This window comes from Halictus rubicundus, chromosome 7 (assembly GCF_050948215.1).
Source record: "Halictus rubicundus isolate RS-2024b chromosome 7, iyHalRubi1_principal, whole genome shotgun sequence".
Lineage (NCBI taxonomy): Eukaryota > Metazoa > Arthropoda > Insecta > Hymenoptera > Halictidae > Halictus > Halictus rubicundus.
In genome coordinates, this window is record NC_135155.1 from 5,054,065 (window position 1) to 5,073,064 (window position 19,000).

Genomic DNA, 19,000 nt, shown 5'->3' on the forward strand with positions numbered 1-19,000 from the left:
CTGTGCTTAAATTGCGATTGAATTCCAAGAATGACATTCGAAAAACGACCCGCTGTTCCATATTTCGTTACTTTCCTCCACCGTGCATTTAGATGGATCGAATGAATCGAATTTATTCGATTATAGCAAATTTATTTAGCGCGTTACCGCGCTAAGGTTTCTGTCGCGGTTCGAATTCAGATCAAAACTATATCGAGCTCCCTTGAATTTCGCAAGTTACTAAATTTCGGTGTTTCTATGGTTCGCATACAGCCACTTCCACGCTTCCACGCACCATGGCACGATCTACGGAAATGGACATGACACCGTGCCGAGAGAAAATCACGGCAGCAACATCCAGCGCGTCCCTTTATGACAACGTGAACAATACCTCTGCAACACCGGGAAAAACAGCGAAAGCTGGCGTTGATTCAGCGAAGCAGAAGGACAAACAGAACGAAACATCTCAGACGACACCGAAGACGGCGAACGTTGGTATCGAAACCGTTACCGTTGGTTCACAGGCAAGTTTACGGACCGTTGGCCCACTTATAAATACACATACAGGGTGTTTGCGGGCATACTAGCCAGCATTTTTCTCGGGAATGGTAGGTGTATCGAAAAAATGAAAGGGGGAAAAGTTTTATTGTTTCTTACGACCAACATGACAGCGTGTACCAATTTTTTTTATTGATTTTCAAGAAGCGAAGGTGACCTTCAATTTTTTTAATGGAATGCTACATATTTGTTTTCATTTCATTTGGAAGCTTGCATCAAAAAACGAGTTCAACCGTATCCTATATCATGGCCTTCGGGGTCATGCAAGGTCAGAAATGGAAGAAATATTTGGAATATTTTTCACCACTGTATTTACCATTGTATTTCTGACCTCGTATGACCCTGAAGATATAGAAAAATATGTGGCATCGATATAAAAAATTGATGGTTTCCTTCGTTTCCGGAAAATCATTGCGAATATTAAAGATTGCTCATCATGCTGGTCATGAGAGAAACAATAAAACTTTTCCACCTTTCTTTTTTTTCGATACACTTACCATTTCCGAGGAGAAAGCTGTATATTGCCTCGTGTGACAAAACAGTATTATAGTAGGATATTTCATCCTATGTAGAATTAACAATAAAATGAACAATCATCTTAGAATTGATGTCTATGAGAAATTACACTCCTGTGTGTAAAAACATTCGTCGATATAGTAGGAATTTTCATCAGAACTATAGGCACATATACAGAAGGCTATAATGATCGTTATGTTTACTGATAGCTCACTAACAAGAAAAATATTTTTATAAAAATACTTCATAAACGAACAGAATGCATTATTTTCGAATTTCATGTACACTCGCGTATTAGCATACTTACGAAGGACGAAGCGAATCTTAATAACTGTCAGAGGAATTTTACATCTTAGGTAACGTTTGTTCAAAGCGACAACTGTAAAGCATCTGTATGTTATACTGTATAAATTTTACACCTCACCTTGTCACAAAATGAAATTTCCTTCTCGACTATTTACGGAAACAAAAGTATTGTTTTAATTAATTTTGGCATACCAGAAATAGATAACCTTCTTGAAATAATGGATCACCGTATTCAACGAACTGTGCCGCAGAAATGATCTATACGAAAGATACGAAGCACCGCTGACATGGCACTTGCTTTTAATCAGGCACGCGTGTGCAAAATACAAGGACAGGATCACCACGTAATTAACACCCACGTACGCCCAAGTGCATATTTTCGCTGTGTTAATATTGAAAAACTGCGTGGGTTACAAAATATCGATTAATTATCATCTGTTTGTTTTTCTTTTTTTTTAACCAATAGGTGTCCTACAATATCAATTAACTTTCTTCCATTCTGTTTTGACCAAATGTATTATAGTTTCGACGTCCTATGCTGAAACGTTATTTCTCACCTCTACGTGAAAAATATTATACAAAGTTGTGCAAGAAATTATGCGGGATAGATATTCAAGAGGTGGATACTTGGATCGCAAAAGAAGGTCGGCTCTCAAGGGACAGATCCATAAAGTTGATATTATAAAATCATGTGTAACAGATTAAGAGCTTATGTCGAGGAGAACAAGACGACCCCGAAATTAGTCTGCCACGTCTCGGGAAAAGCCTATTCAGTGTAGCTCTTATCTATACATGCATAATATACGGGGCATCCATCATGCTAAGAGCATTACTCGTCGAATATTCGATTGTACATCTTCTAATGAAATGTCAGGACCGTTTCGTATATGTACAGTGAATTCTCGATATATGTCAACAACAAGGGTCGCGTCAGCGTCGTGTATCGTCTAGGAGACATAGCCGTGTTATGTTTACACTCCTCGACGTCCGAGGCCTCTCGACGACTTATACATGCTACCGCCATTGTGTTATTTTTTCACTCATACAAAACGAATACAGGACAAACTTATTGATTGGACGTTGACATAAAATTGAACCAAAAGTAAAATTAGATATCTAAATAAAAACCGAAGGTAGGACCTTAAGGGAGTATTACTAATCAAAGCCGTAATTTGCAAACAATTTGTGAAATCAGAAATGGTTAGGTTATTATAGGTCTAGGGTTTTCAAATTTTATATACTTGTTTTACTATATTTCAATACAACACAGTGTAATTCCTATGCAATTATTTTTATGATTCTTTAAATCATTGTATGATTCTAGCTATTGTCGATATTGACGTAATTTTAGTTCACTAGATAAAGTATAAGGATCAATTTTAAGGAGATTGATCAATTTATTATTGCGACATCGCGGCAGCTATGAAAAGTGATATGCTGTTGAATTCATACAACGACTTAAATAATAATAAAGACAATTGCATAGAAAGTAAACTGTGTTATCTAAAAATATAGTCGAACATGTATGAAACTCATTAATTGTCTAAAATTAGAATACCCCTTAAAGATCTTGCACCTTAAAATGCTATACAGGGTGTCCCAAAAATGTTGTATTTCCTTGAAAGGGGTGATCCCTGAGATCATTTGCAGTAACATTTTCGCAAAGGAAAAAGTTGCTTGAAACCACCTCAGGAACCGGCCCTTTTAAGGAAGTACAAAATTTTGCGGGACACCCTGTACGATAAACCTGTAGACTATAATGGTATTTCTTGTTAAAAAATGTTCATAATATTTGCATTCTAAAATCGGAAAGAGATGTGTACACGTACAAATTGTTCACGACGGATTGCAGATCGACAGCCCCGAGGAGAAGGGCACGTTGGTCTCCCCGAAGAAAATGGCGAAGCAGAATCAAGATACGGGTACCCAGCAAAACGGCACCGAGATGCTGAAGTCTGAAGGCACCCAAGCCGGCGGCACATTGCAGAACAAGTCTCTGCGAAAGGAGCAGCTGCATCACACGAAGTCGGCCGACTACACGGACTTGGAGATCCAGAACGGCAATATCTTTAATATAGTGAACAACAATCACGGTAGTAAAAAGCCAAAGAGCAAAAGCACCGACGACATGAGGATCGAGAACGCGCAGAACGGCGGGATCAGTTTAGACTCGAACACCCTGAAGAGGATGCTGAAACCGATATCGAGTATCGACAGCCCCGCCACGTCACCGGAAATGACCAGAAAAAGACACAGCCACCATAGTTATTACCATCCGAGCAATAACAACCAGAAGTACGTCATGCAGGAGACCGAGAACGAGAACTATGCTCATCCGTATCGAGCTCCGTACAGCAACAAATTCCAGGCTTCTAGGAGCGCGCACGACATGGGACGCCAGTATACTGGTATAGATAACAAATTGTTTATACGTATATAACACGTGTACTAACTAACAGTAAGTCACGGTTGATCGGAAAAATGCTGAGCGCGATTTTTATACAAAATAAAAATGTTCTAATTGAATGGTAAGAGTCAGTAGCCAAATAGTAATTTTGTTTTTCTTTTTATAATTTTAATAAGCTGAGAATAACGCCTATGAACATATTCTTAAATTCTATTAATCGTTCTCTTGTTTTACATATCACATAAATGTATAAAATCTGGAGTTTACTAATAAGTATCCATCAGAAATAGATATTGATTTACTTTTTATTTGCAAATCTACTATTCTATGCGAAATTCGATTAATTAGTGGCTAAGTACTTTTGCGATCAACTGTAAACGCTTTAACACTAGAACTACCGGACTCGTGAAAAGATTTTTGGTTTCATAATTATGTAAATTTTAGTATTGCCAAATAAATGTATTTATTCGTGCGTACATTATAATCGAAATGGTACAAAACGAGAGTAAATGCACTTTTCTAATTTTTGAAAGGCAATAAAAATTGGACATTTTTAGTCCTCGGTAGTTCTAGTATTGATTTCAATTTTCACTTCACAGTTTTGAACACAGAATATCCGTTAACAATATGGACATTAATGTACAAATTCTAGTCGCACTGCCGTGATTTTTTATTTTTGTGTGAACGGTGTTGCTTTGTCACAAAATGGTGTGATATGTCACGAGAAAAGTGTGGTTTCTTCCTTGAGACAAAAATAGTACCAACCGGATACTAAAAAATTTTTAGATCGGTTCGATAAGTAGCAGTGCAAGGTTACATAAAGATCCCTCGTTAAAATGATGACCTCTTGCATTATAATTAACCCCTTGCCTTATACATAATACAAAATGGGGTAAAAGTGAAATTTCAATCTACATTTTTAAATTATTTTCGCATGTGAAATAGTCTTTCACTGTTTATTTTTCCTATATTCATCAGCGATCACCTAAATGTACGTGCACGTGATAAACATTCAAATTTCTTGTTACTTGAAAACAAGATTCCAAATAAAAAAAGATTCCTCCGTATTTATAATTAATTTTTTCGTCTAAAGTCGTCCTTTGTCTACGATTGTTGCACTACATTTTTTGATGCACTGTTCACAATCTTGTATTCACAAACATCAACTGTTTAAGGTGAACTCAATAATGTCTGTGGATTTTTATGTAAAATAAAAAGTTCGTGGATCGTTTGCAATACACACGGGTTAAACAGAAATGCAGATCTTTCATTAACAATCTTAATACATTAAAAATAATATAATGATTATTTAAAAATCTTTTAATCTTTCTACCGTTTTAAATTACACCTCCCAATTTTGTGATAAAAAATTAGTTCGGATAGCCGAGATTCTACTGTATCGTGCATTAAATAAGTAAATATGCTTCAAATTGCATCGTGTTTGGAGTCATTTCAGTCAGAAAAATATCACGAATATGTTGGCGAGGGTTTCGTAAAAAAATAAACGGAAACAAAAGAGTTTTATTATTAGTATCGAGTTTTCACATGTGTCGAGAAGTTACTATTAACACTCACGTTAAATGCACAAGTTCTTTCTCGTGTTGAAAATGATAAACAATGTAGCGACGTTCGCCAGGCTATCCACGAAATAATTCATAAGGCAAGGGGTTAAGTCGCAGACATAGCACACGACTGTCTGACTTTTACGGTAAAGGATGAATCGCTTGTTTGCGCGCGCGCGCGAGCGTGGAAACCCCTTAATGTCACAACGATGACAGCGTTTAAAAAGGGAAAGCTACTCACCTGGCTGGAGTATATAAATAAATGACATGGGGTGCGTAGATCGGTCAGCAGGGGTGCATGGCGCATGGTGCATGGCGCACGTCAATTCATCGTCGAACCGTCCCTTGGACGGGGATGTTTCGCAAATTCTAACGATACTTTTCGTCCGATCACCGTTTCGTCTCGTTTCGAATTGCTGCACGAGGGGCACCTGTTTGTCGTAGGCAGCAGAAGCAGGGCGTATTTAGATTCGGAACGTAATCGGTGCACAGGTGACATGTCGCCGCCGTCGGATAATGTCATCTTCGATAATCAGTGTTACGCGACCACGCCGAGCTCGTCGAACGGTAATTCGGACATGGAACAGCCGACGCATTGCAACTCACGGCGTTGCAACGGCGACCAGACATATCAACAGCAAAGCATGCAATCGGTTTCGACGCCTGGAAGCCCGACCAGCAGGCTCCTACTCGAGTACGAGATGCACCTGCGGAACACCTTGGAGAAGGGCATGGACGCTGAGAGCTACAGCTTGCGTACCTTCGAGGCCCTATTCACCCAGAGTATGGAGAACTTAGGTGAGTTTCTCCCGTCTTCTAATTTACCAGACGAGCTCTACGCTCCTCGGTCTAAAAGACAGCACTGCTATCACTGGGTTCTCACAGATCAATTCCAAGTTATAAAATATCAATGAACGATACGTAAACATTATCAATTTTTAACGCTTCATTACTTCGGTGGGAAACGTGTACAAGTAGTGTCCCTGATTTCTCGACATTTTTCATTTCGCGAGAAATGAGAAATAAGACTATATTTCTCGAAATTTCTCGAGAATTCCCGTGAATTTTTAATGAAATAAAAAAATATTGGGAAACTTCATGGAATATCGTTAATAATATTTATCGAAAGGGCAAGAAACTTTAACTCAGTGTTTATTCCTGTTCAATATGTACATAACTCTAAAAACAAGGAAAAAATAGACGCTAAATATAACCGATAAATTTATTTATTTGAAACCAAACTTTTATAAAGTAAAACATTACGCTTTTGTTTTGAAATTAATGCGTCTAATGTAGAATCAGACAATCTACTTCTTTTTTTTTGTAACAAAATCTGTAGCCGTAGAAAAATGTCTTTCATTTCGTGTGGATGTTGGCTTTATCATATACAGAACATCCAAAAGTTGCTGAAGATTGGGTGTCCTTTTGGGTGTGCATTACCTCGCATCGACATGCATTCGCAACAATTATTATAAATTTTCACTACGCGAATGATTAGTAATATGCAATTTGAGTTAACTAAAAATTCATTTCCGAAAATATGTTATAAAATAAATGAGATTCATAAGAATTTTCCTAGATTTAAATTTCTCGAGAAATTCTCGGGAAGGAACACTATGTACAAGGAATGTGCAAAATTAACAAATTGGAATAAAAATATCTCCTCGCAACTTGCAATATACCGGGTATTCGACTACAGGTGGGAGAGAATTTAAAGGGTGGTTCTCCAAGACAATATAAGACGCAAATAAGGAATAAAAGAATTGCGATTTCGGCTTCATTTTTTAGTTATCAATTAAAAACACGCCTAAAATGCGGCAACTCGGACGACAGATGCGTGCATCGCGTTTACCGTGACGTAGATTCGCGATAAGGAAGAGTAGCCAAGTTACCGACAAAAATAGAGGAAAAATGGTTTTACGTGCCTCAACTTTTCGTTCTTATATGAGAGTATTTTGTCGCTGGTAAAGGGCTCGTTCGAAAGAACAAGGTTCAATCTAGCGCGCGCTGGTTATCAGCTGACGAGATTATGCAGATATTTGGTAATATACAGTCAGTCCCATAAGGGGTATATCGGTATGAGACCAGGAGACCACTACCAATCCAATAACAAAACCTCTTTATTTTTCATTATTTTTTATTGAACAGTTATTACACTAAACTATCAGTTCCTCCAGAACACTTTCCGACGAAGTATAAAATTTGAAAAACATTTTTAAATCTATAAAAGTTTCGCAAAAACAAATGTCTTCTTCACGCTTTCTCGAGGACGAGACAAACCTGCAATAAACACGAACTTTTGCCATCAAATATCGCGTTACTGAAGGTAATGTACGCACACTGTTTATCGGAATTCGATGAACATTCTGGATATATGAGAACCTGATGATAGCATGAAATTGGAGGTTGTCGAACGTCTGATATTCTGTAGTACGCGTCACCGACCTACCTGAACGCTTCGAATGTTGCAGAATTGGCAGAAAACATGCCACTGAACGTGCAGCGCACACCTCACGTTTCGCGGAGACGTAAGTTGAACTATTTAAGACACGCCGTTTTCGAGTGGCAGTCTATTCATTCGAGACGTTGCCCATGCTTCTCAGGTCCTAGCTCGAACAACAAGTCGTCGACACTGCCGTTGTCCTATCGATACTGCACCGAAAGACAGAACAGCAAGGACAGGGACGGCTACTACAGCGATCGCAATGAAATGGTGCGAGAGAAGAGGGAGAGAGACGTCGATCGAGATCGCGGATACCTGAGTGACTACAATTCCAGGTAATTGCGAGCTGTGATCGAAGGGAAACCGTACTGTCTGTTTCCTTGTGATGGCGTAAGATGAAGTTGATGGCTTTTCTGATCGCTTCCCTGCACCCTTGTGCACCAATTTGTCAAAATTTCATCGAGCTACGAATGCCTCGATACGTGATACAAAACAATTTAATAGAACTGTTCGTGGGGCTACGCGATCTCTCCGTGGATTTGAACAAAAATGGCGGGCGCGAAAATTGTTGGTAAAGACGTAAATATGACTGTAAAAGATTAAACTGCCGCGAAGAGTTGAAGAAAATGATTTCCAATGACTAATTAAGGGATACACGAGGGCATGGAGAAGGGACCAGCACAGCCATCAAATTTTATCTGATACCGTCACGAGGAAGCTCGAGGATTTCGGTTTCTTTTATATACAGGGTGTTAAAAAAACCATTCAATATTTATATGGTATATAGGATACACTGTACTGAGTAAAAAAGCTTTAGTAAACATAGGTCGAAAGGTCAACCGTTTCTGAGATATAAACATTTTTGTTTGCTAGTATCACGATTGACTTACTTGCATCCATCGCATGCGATGTTTACTTCAGTGTTTTCAAACCGCGTTCCGAATGTTCTTATTCAACTGCCGACAGTAGATTTCATCCGGAATCAGTCAGTTATTTATCGAAGGAAGGAAGACACGTGGAAAATCTTCTGTAAATATCAAAAGGCCAGTAGTAAATGCATCATGAAGTTAGCAAGCAAAAATGTTTATATCTCAGAAACGGTTGACCTTTCGACCTAAGTTTACTAAAGCTTTTTTACACAGTACAATGTATCCTATATACCATATGAACAGCCTGTATATCGGGATCTAACAAGTAAACAATTCTTTAACACAAGGATTGGAGAGTTTGTAATTGTTTTTAAACAGGGTAATTGTTCCAGTAGTCAGCCATTTAAGGCCAGTAGTCAGCCATCTTAAGCGTTATTCTTGTTAACCCTCATCAGTCCCTTGTGTCAATTTGACACATTTTTTTCTAAAGGATTTGTAGAAGAACTTTGACTTTTATATTTGTTAACACGAAATATTCAAAGAAATGGAAGAAATGATCCTGAGGTGATTTGAAGTCACTTTTTCCTTTGCGAAAATGTTCTCCGCGGTTTTGTTAAGGAGTTAGTAACGAAAAACACGGACCAATCAGAGCGCGGCTACCGCGAATGGATTCCGGCTCGGCCAATGCCACCGCCGCGCTCAACTGTTACCGTGCGCTGATTGGTCCGTGTTTTTCATTGACAATTCCTTAACGAAGCTATGGAGGACATTTTTGCAAAGGAAAAAGTTACTGTAAATGACCTCGGGAATCACACCTTTCAAAGTAATACAACATTTTTAGGACACCCTTTAGTATTGTTCATAGCAAGCCATAAAAAACAAATTTGTTACAAAAAGAAAGAAAAACAGAGAAACAACACATTTGTTACAAAAGGAATATACTATTTTCTCGGTGTAAATTTTAGAACAATTGTGTAATCATTTGTTAACAGATATTCCAAGCAATTTGTTTTCAGAAAGTCTGACTATTGGGTAGGGGTTGAAATAAGGCACTTTTACCCTGGCAAGAAAATATGTAATGTTGTTAGTTGGATTGTATATGTGTGTTCGATGACGTTTCAAGATGCGCCAGCTGCATCGGCGAATCGGCTCGCGCACAGTGGTTCCGGCATTCCGATGGATGGCAATCGGGAAGCTCGACTCTCGGATCCGGCGCTTCCAGTTCGATAAATCCGAGCTATTCACACAAACGGGAGTCCCCGTGGGACTCTCTACCATCACTGAGGCACGAAGGCAGCCTAAACGACAGCGGATACAAGTCCAATAGGGCCGACTCTTTGGAACAGAGGTAATGCGTTGGTCTTTCGTTGTTTCGTTAACCCACGTACACTCCTCCAGTGAAAATTCAGTACTATAATAATGGAATTCGCTACAGTAATGTCTCGATATATGTCGCCAAGACCTGGATGATAAACGTCGCGGAATTATACCCCATGAGGGGCCACGAAATTTGAGAAGCCTCGTACGCCGAGGAGTGTTGTGTTGTTGACATATATCGAGAATTCACTGCATTCCGAAAATAATGAAGATTTCCGATACCGTGTTCGGATAATCGAGGTTCTATTGATTCATGAAACAAAGAGGTAGATAGAATCCAAATTGTATCGTGTTTGGTATCATTTTAATAAAAAAAATGTGACAAATATGTTGGCAAGAGTTTCCAACATTCGGTGTAAATTGGTAAAAGTATTGTGATTTAATATGTCATAATTGGTCGAAGTAAAGTTCAAAACGGAAATAGGTAAGTACCACAAGAGAATATAGTGTGCAATTATTTTTTAGGATGCAAGCGTAATGCCAACTTCTTTTTGATATAACTATTTCCAGGAATTTTAGTATTACGCAATGTAATTTACAGTTCTGCTTACCTTTTTTCACGATTTAGGGGAGAGTCGTGCAGTACCGGCCGTTCTAAGTGTTTGCACTATAATTTGGATTACTGTTGGTAAAAATTAAAAAAAATTAATTCGTATTAGAAATGCTGCTCAAGGAGAAGGAACAAGTCGTTCTTCTGCAATTTTATAGTAAAGATTAATAATTCGCAGAAATGAAAAAGTTGTGATATCTCAGTAACTATTCAGTCTTTCATCACGTGTATCCTTATAATTTTTTACTCAGGGCTCAATTCTTTCTACAATCGTAATATTATATCGTATTATTGTAAGTTATTTGATTACCTGAAGGATGAGAAATCAGCTAAAAAAAGAAAAATGAGCTTTGTCGTACGGACGGGAACGTTTTAGAGGTCTGGTAATACTGAAGAAAAACAAACGTCGGTGCATGTTGCTCAGGACTATAGTGTCCGTTCTTTTCGTCCTCTACAGGGCGTTTCACCTAACTCGAGCATTTATAATGTCTCGCTTGTTTTTTAGGATAGAAAAAGTGTCAAGAGTAGTTGGTTGGTTCACCAGCGTCCATGAGAATGTAAATGTATCCTGTGGAATCGTTGGTAATAACAAACTCAAGGTTACGTGAAGGTCATAATATGACAGGTCGTTGGATACGTCTTGACCTCGGCTATGATAATGGAAAGTTCCATTTAAAAGAACTTCGGTGACCTTGAAATCTCAAAAAATATAACCTTGAACAAATTTTGTTGCCTATCATAATGTTTGCCCCTTTGAACCAACTAATGTTTTCGTCTGGAATTTCATTCGATCATAAAAAACAAGCGAGATATTTTAGATGCTCGAGTTAGGTGAAACACCCTGTACAATGCAGTCGATTAATAGTAGAAACGGGATTTAGATTTGGCCGGTACTGCGCGACTCTCTTCTATTTGTAATAGATAAAGTAATCGCAACTATATCGTTCCCGGTACAGTTATCTGCAAGGCACGCTTCCTTTGTCATTTTACAGGGGCACTTTCGACAGACAGGATAGCGTGAGGTCCGACTACATGTCCGACAGAGAGGGTAGATACGGAATCGTACAACAGGCGTCTCTGGAGAGCACGGACTCGAGAATTTGTTACCTGACGTCTTCGGAGGTGAGTCGTTTGAACAGAGTTGCTAACTATAGAAACGCGACCGGTACTCGCGGGACTCTTAGTTACACCGTAACGGTTCTCTCCCTCGATATTAGCGGTAATGTTGTCAAGGAAAATCAGCGAAATGTTGTCCAGCTTCCGGCACTCTTTCACTTATAGGCAAGAGTCTCGCGCAACGAAATGATGATGATTAGACCGTAAAACTTTCTCGCTAATAGTTGATGGACATGTTGCAATATCATTGGAACAAATACTTGAACCGCAGGCTTAACGAAATCCAGACACGACCGGTTTGACATTTCCGATTTTTTGCAAGAGATCGATCGATGTGATTCTTTCGTTCCGTGTTTGTAGGCAAACAATGCTGCAATTTGTCGGGGAAAATTCTTGGTATCGATAATTGTATTATTCACACGCGTGCGCGAAAGTATGCAGAAGCGCAAGCGCACGAATATAGAATTTTATTGCTACAACTACAGCTCCCGCGCGGACGTATGTGCGCACACGTGATGTAATTTACATGATGTAAAAAGAGCACATATCTGTTTGATGAACCTTAATAAAGGACTGAACCTTTAACCCAACATGGCGCAACACGGCGCACGCGATACACGATTTATTAAATTTTTCATGCTGGAACTGTCTGGATTACTTTTATTATTGAAGAGCAGCTCGTTCACTTTAATAAACGCGCGTCCGAGTATTTTAATTGAAATATACAGTGGCGAAATATGAAAATTACAAAGTCCGTGTGCGTTTGCGATATTTCGATTATGTGACAGAAAAAAGCGAGAGAGAAGTTTTGGACGTTTTATGGACATTTATTTATTTATTTATTTATTCGTGTCCGTTTTCACTTGACACCTACAATGGATGGAAAATTTTCCATTTTGTAATTCCGAACTGTGATGATTTAGTTGAAATGATTGAAATTACAGGAGTGAGTAAAGTAGGACACTTGCGAAGAACAATTTATAGTTAAAATTTTCAAACAGATTTTGAGAGAATATCAATGTATGTGTATTTTTTTACAAGGAGATGTGTAGACAATCCAAAAACATAGAAAAATCTATAAATAGCACGAATATATTAATATCCATACGATTTGGTATTGCTAGACTGCGGATGTTGTGCGTTTATGACAAAAATGAGTAGGTGAAATTTAAAATAGAAAAAAGAATTTATTTGACTCCTATTTCTTACATTTGATCCATACAATTTCTATTTTGCACAAACATGCGCAGTCTAGTAGTAATAAACATCGCGAATTCTTCCTGGCTATAGTAATTTGTATTGTCTGTAGTATTTTTGTATTGATATTTTCCGATAAACCCAAGAAACATCGTCGTTTTCAGAGTCGAATTTCACGAATAAATTAATGCCTACGAGAAAGGTGGAGAATATCGGTTCTTTTAATTTCGTAAATGTAGCGAGCCTCGTGCAGACTCTTTCGATCGTCGGCATAGTTGTTTCTGTGCGAAGTTAAAGTCAGACATGAAAGAAACACCTGACCCAGTGCGATAGGCGGCAAGTCGAAGATAGATTTTCCTTGTCAACAGGTGCATGCGCAAACGTATACCTCGAGCCGCCAAGATTTTCTCTCGACTGTACCTTTTTTCTTGTTGCAATCGTTACGATAAATGGGGTATGGGTGCCTGGTTGTTGCTGACCTATGACCGTCGCGATCGAACAACTACAGTAAATCCAAAAAGTATACGAACACTAAATTTTCGATTTCCGAGAAACTATCAAATATTTGATCTATGGTAATTCCGTTAAAAAAAAAGTAGGTCCCGTAGCAAATGTGATAACTAGACTGCGGATTTTTATGCATAATAAAAATTGTCCACACATTTATTGCAAGAAACAACACGCATTTAGAAACTTCTCTTTTCCTTGAATAATATCGATAAATTGGAAAAAGTTTAGTGACGTTTTCAGATCCCTTTAACCTGTGACCTACCTTAAACTATACCAATTTGTTTTTGTCATAAATGTATAGAACTCGCAGTCTAGTAATAACCCCTTGGTCGCTTCCGAAAGGATAGTTTGAACAGAGCTTGAATATAATTGTTATGCGCAATCGAATTTTCAAACTGTCACGTGGTTACAATTCTTGACTTCGATTCCCAATTTCGGTTAGAAAATTGTTGGTGTTTTGAAACGGTTACCAAGATGAATTCTTATATCGATTTACTCTAAATACACACATTTTTTACAAACTCATTAGAGAAGAAAAAGAATAAACATTGATCTATAATAAAGCGTTGAAGTAAACAAAGGTGTTGTTCAGGAAAAGGAGATGATAAATAGAAATTTCGGTTTCCAGTTTTCCATGTTTACCTCATTTTACATTGCAGTTAATATCAAAATAAAATATATTAAAAGTAATTGCAAATTTTTAAATTCGCCAAATATTTTCCCGTGCTTTTCTCTGTATTTGGACGAATCAGTAGTATACTGTTCACGATATTTGATTGTATTTATGAACAGTGAGAGCACAGAAGAAATTTTAAAACACAGAGAAACCGATTCTGAGGCCGTTTCGGAACAGAATATGTATACAGGGTGTTTCCGATCTAGTGGCAGAATCCGGTGATTCAGAAGAGTTAGATCAGTTATTTTCGAAACCGTTTCAAGCTCTGGCGTGCAAACTGTAGTAGCGGTTGCAGCAATAACAATAGCGAGATAGCGATGGCAAATAGCAAATAACAATAGCAACATCCCCCACTCGGGCTGCTGGCGTCTCGTCTCCTACTATCCTTACACCCCCCCCCCCTTATTTTTACTTCGTTACTTTGGAAACCGTTCCAAGCTCTGTCTTTAAAAGTACTATGCCCTGAATCCGTGATCAGCAATAGTAGCACTAGCAGTAGCAGTAGCAGTAGCAGCAATAGGAATGAGGAGAAGCGAGATAGCAGTAGCAACATCCCCCATTTGATCTAGCATTTCCTCTTCTAGTGTCCTGTCACCTTTTTAGCAAACATTGAAAACGTTCCAAGTCTCGATATTAAAAGTACTATACCCTAAAGCTGTGAGAGCAGTAGCAGCAGCAGTAGCAATGACAATGAGGACAGCGAGATAGCAAATAGCAACTACCAAATGGCAACATCAACCACTCGAGGTGGCGTCTCATAATCTCATATCCTATCTCATATCCTATCGCACCTATCATTTCTGCAACATTATTTTTGGAACCGTTTCTATCCTTGACATCGAAGATGCTGTCTCCTAAAGTTTAGAGCAGTAGGCAGTAGCAGCAGTAGGGATGAGGATAGTGAGATAGCGATGGGAACTAGCAACTAGCAAATGGCAACAGAAATGGCAACATCCCCCACCAATATCATTTCTGCAACGTTACGTTTTTAAGCTGTTTTAACCCTTGATATCGAGGGCGCTATGCCCTAAAGTTTAGAGCAGTAGCAATAGCAGCAGTAGGAATAAGGATAGTGAGATAGCGATGGTAACTAGCAAATAGCAAATGGCAATAGCAATGAGAACATCCCCCACCCGGGCTGGTGTCTCGCCTTGCACTATCCCATCACCGATATCATATCTGCAAGGTTGCGTTTGGAAGCTGTTTTAAACCTTTGCGGTCGTATGTCTAGCCACCAAAGTTTTTTTACCGTTTCAGTCGTATGTCTGTTCTCAGCCACCCCAGCAAAAAACTATACTGATCTCATATTATATTAAATGGACAAGCTTCGAAGATCCGTAGAATTCGAAATAATATTTTACAAATTGTGTTTAAGCGTAACTAGGCATTTTCGGTTCCTCCGACCAGCATGACAGCTATGTATAAACTTAAGAGCCAAGACTCCATGGATTCGCGATAAGGAAGGGTGACCAGGTTACCGACAAAAATAGGCGAAAAATGGTTTTACGTGCCTCGACTTTTCGTCCGTATATGAGAATATTTTGTCGCTGGGAAAAGCTCGTTCGAAAGAGGAAGGTTCAATCTAGCGCTGGTCATCAGATGACGAGATTATGCAGATATTTGATAATATAAGCGTTAGAAGTGGGCCAAAAATAGACGATGTGCGTGCCGTGGAATTCAAGCATTTTTATGCCATTGGATGAGTTTTCTGGATGAAATCGAGAGTAGAACGCGCTAGATAATATCTCCGGCTACAGATTGAGCTATATTTGGTCTTGATTCTCTGCGAAATAAATCGAAAACTTGAAGCACGTTTCTGGCGTTAGAATTCATATTAGGGGGACACATAAGTAATCAATTATTTTGAAATCTAAAACAGACTTTGTAGTAAATTCAGGTTTTTATTTCTTAATTTATTATATAATCTCCATCATTATCAAGGACAGTTTGACATCTTTCCTGCAAATTTTCAATCCCCTTCTTATAGAAATCCAGGGTTTGTGAAGCAAAATATGACCGGAGGTGCCTCCTTACATCTTCTATAGAAGTGAATGATTTCTTTCTTAATTAATGCTCCAGAGATCTGCAAAGATGATAGTCAGAGGTAGCAATATCTGTTGAGTATGGGCGGTGCGGTAAAACTTCACATTGCAATCCTTTGATTTTTTCCGGAGTGAGTTTCGCTGCATGGGGCCGGGCATTGTTAATTTGCAGTATTACTCCTTTTCTGTGGATTAAAGATACCCTCTTTTTCAATAGTTCTGAATACAGTCGTTGTAATTGCTGACAATACAACTCAGCAGTAACTGTTTCTCAAGGTGTTAACATCTCAAACTGAATTATGCCACGACAGTCCCACCAAATGCACAGTAACACCTTTCTAAGTGATAAGCTAGGTTTAGGGGTTGATATTGCGGTTGGATTTGCAGAAAGCCATTGTTTGGAACGCTTTATGTTATCATAAAGAATCCATTTTTCATCTCCGGTAACGATTCTGCTAAGGGATGGATCTCTACGAAATCTGGATAGCAATGAAGTGCAAATTGATCGACGAATATTCTTGTTGGTCTCAGATAATTGATGCGGTACCCATATTCCTTGCCTATATGCCTTCCCCATTTCGTGTAGGTGCCTTTGTATAGTTGACCATGTGCCACATGGCATGTGGACCCAAGGCTTCTCGATAATTCTTGTATACTTAATTTTGGATCAGCTTCCATTAGAGATTTTAGGGTGTCATCATCAAATTCAACTGGTCGTCCACTTCGAGGCCTGTCAGAGTTTTGTTGTTGTTATTGTTGCATTAAATCCTGCATGAAAATCAAAAAGTATGCAATTACGAATATGATCCTCGGAAGGTACGGGCGCCGCCATTTTATTACAGGATTGTAAAAAGAAACTATACTTTTTAGAATATTTTCAACACAGGCTGCTTTACCGAAAACTGTAAAAGAATACGTGTTCCCTCTTCAACGATCGGTACAGAACTAAAGGCAAATTCTTTGCAAATAATTGATTACTTATAGGTACCCCTAATAATATCGATATTACAGAGGAAAGAATGTGACAAGTTTAGTCACAGACTTAAGGGGGCCGGCAGCCATCTGGCCTTGACTGTCACGCTATATTACGCTGTGGTTTTTTTTTCTAGACATTTTACGTCTTAAATAATTAAGTAATCAATTACAAATGCATACCACCGTATTTGTACATGTCTTTGCTACGTCCGTCCAGAGCCTTTTTTTCGATACGAACACTAAACCTCTCGAAATTAAGAGAATCTCTCTGCGGCAGCCATCTTGTGACGTCATACTTGCTTCAGAAAGCAAGTTTTCTGCCGAATATTACAAATTACTCCACGATGAGGTAGAAATTCGCAATCTGGGCTCTGGACAGACGTAGAATGGATTTTTAGGAAACACAAGTGACCACTTTTAAACTGCTCATTGCAATATTCAGGCGTCAATTTGTCAAGATTTTGACCCTTGCAAGTTCATATACGTATATTGCAGAGAGATTCTCTTAATTTCGAGAGATTTAGTGTTCGTATCGAAAAAAAGGCTCTGTACAGACGTAGCAAAGACATGTACAATTACGGTGGTATGCATTTTTAATTGATTACTTACTTAATTGAGACGTAAAATGTCTAGAAAAAAAAACGCACAGCGTAGCGAAATGCCTGCCGGCCCCCTTAAGATCGGTCGGATCGAGACCAAGACGGATCTGAAGGCTGTGAACAGAAATTATACAGCAGTTACCGACCCTGCTGGCTCTGCAAAAGTCACGTGACTACCCTTGGCTCGTAAGTGTCGGAGATCCGTAGAATTCGAAATAATATTTTACAAATTGTGTTTAAGCGTAATTAGGCATTTTCGGTTCCTCCGACCAGCGTGACAGCTATGCATAATATCTAATACGACCGCAAACGGTTAATCCTTGATATGGCGGTCGCCAGGCCTTAAAGTTTAGAGCAGTAGCAGCGTTAGGAAAAAGGATAGAGAGATAGCGATGGGAACTAGCAAAATAGCAAACGGCAGTAGCAACGGCAACATTCCCCACTCGGTCTGCCGTCTCGTCTCCCACTGTCCTGCCACCCCTTCTACGCCGTCACCCATTTTCCCGGTTCCGCGACCTCTTGCGCGTACATCCCCTCAACCGAGGTTTCGTTTCCCTACTACCGGCTGCTGGCTGGTGGTCCGTCCGTCCGTCTGTCCGTGCCCGTGCGTCCGTTCGTCCCCCGTTTCGCGTCTCTCTCCACAAGGACCGCGGTATTGATTCCCCTCGCGGTAGCACGGCTCTCTCTCCTCTTCCCTGTTCTCCAGCGCAGTAGTCTGGAGCAACGCGCGTTCACGGCTGCAGACACTACTAATTTACCACTCGTTCGCGGAACAGTCGAAATAGAAAAGGGCTGGATAGAGAGAATATCATTATCACAGTCCGCGAATAATCCGAGGGATCGATTGTCATTCTTTCTCTCGATTTCTCTGATTAAACGGAGGTGGTAATATTGTTTGCTCCTGACCTGCTGGCGGTTTCCTCCAGGAGCTGGCACGTCACCGATACCCTCTGGAGCTTATCCGGCGGAACATCACGGATATATCACGATGGACGGGGATACGAGTGATACTCTCGAGGATTACTGGAGGCACACGCCAAATCCGCTCGTCATACGTTAAGAAAAGGCGTCGGACGCACGTGAATGATTTCTCTATGCGTCGGTCGGTTGACGGAATAGAGTTCGATCACGATTAACGAGAATCGGCGTAACCAGCCCCCCCCCTCCCCACCCCCCTCCGAAGAGAATCTCGAAACCGTTCTCATTTCGGCCCCGATATGTTTCGAGCTGCGATCATTCAGAATCATTACAGATGAGATATCGCGTCGGGAAACACGCTCGAGGCGAGGAAACATTGTTCTCACGCGAGCACACTGTC

General features: G+C 39.5%; 1 protein-coding gene across 6 annotated transcripts in view; it reads left to right on the forward strand.

Annotated features, from left to right (window-relative positions):
* The window catches only part of Sif (guanine nucleotide exchange factor still life), a 53,202-nt gene that overhangs the window by 10,252 nt on the left and 23,950 nt on the right, over window positions 1-19,000 (forward strand). For 5 of the 6 annotated variants that reach the window (XM_076790591.1, XM_076790587.1, XM_076790590.1 and 2 more), the window contains exons 5-11: window positions 253-503; window positions 3,212-3,767; window positions 5,773-6,126; window positions 7,800-7,856; window positions 7,932-8,106; window positions 9,764-9,988; window positions 11,560-11,689. In XM_076790591.1, the coding sequence (XP_076646706.1) occupies window positions 253-503; window positions 3,212-3,767; window positions 5,773-6,126; window positions 7,800-7,856; window positions 7,932-8,106; window positions 9,764-9,988; window positions 11,560-11,689 (1,748 nt within the window). The remainder of the gene's footprint in view (window positions 1-252; window positions 504-3,211; window positions 3,768-5,772; window positions 6,127-7,799; window positions 7,857-7,931; window positions 8,107-9,763; window positions 9,989-11,559; window positions 11,690-19,000) is intronic. The other variant, XM_076790589.1, reaches the window with a different exon arrangement.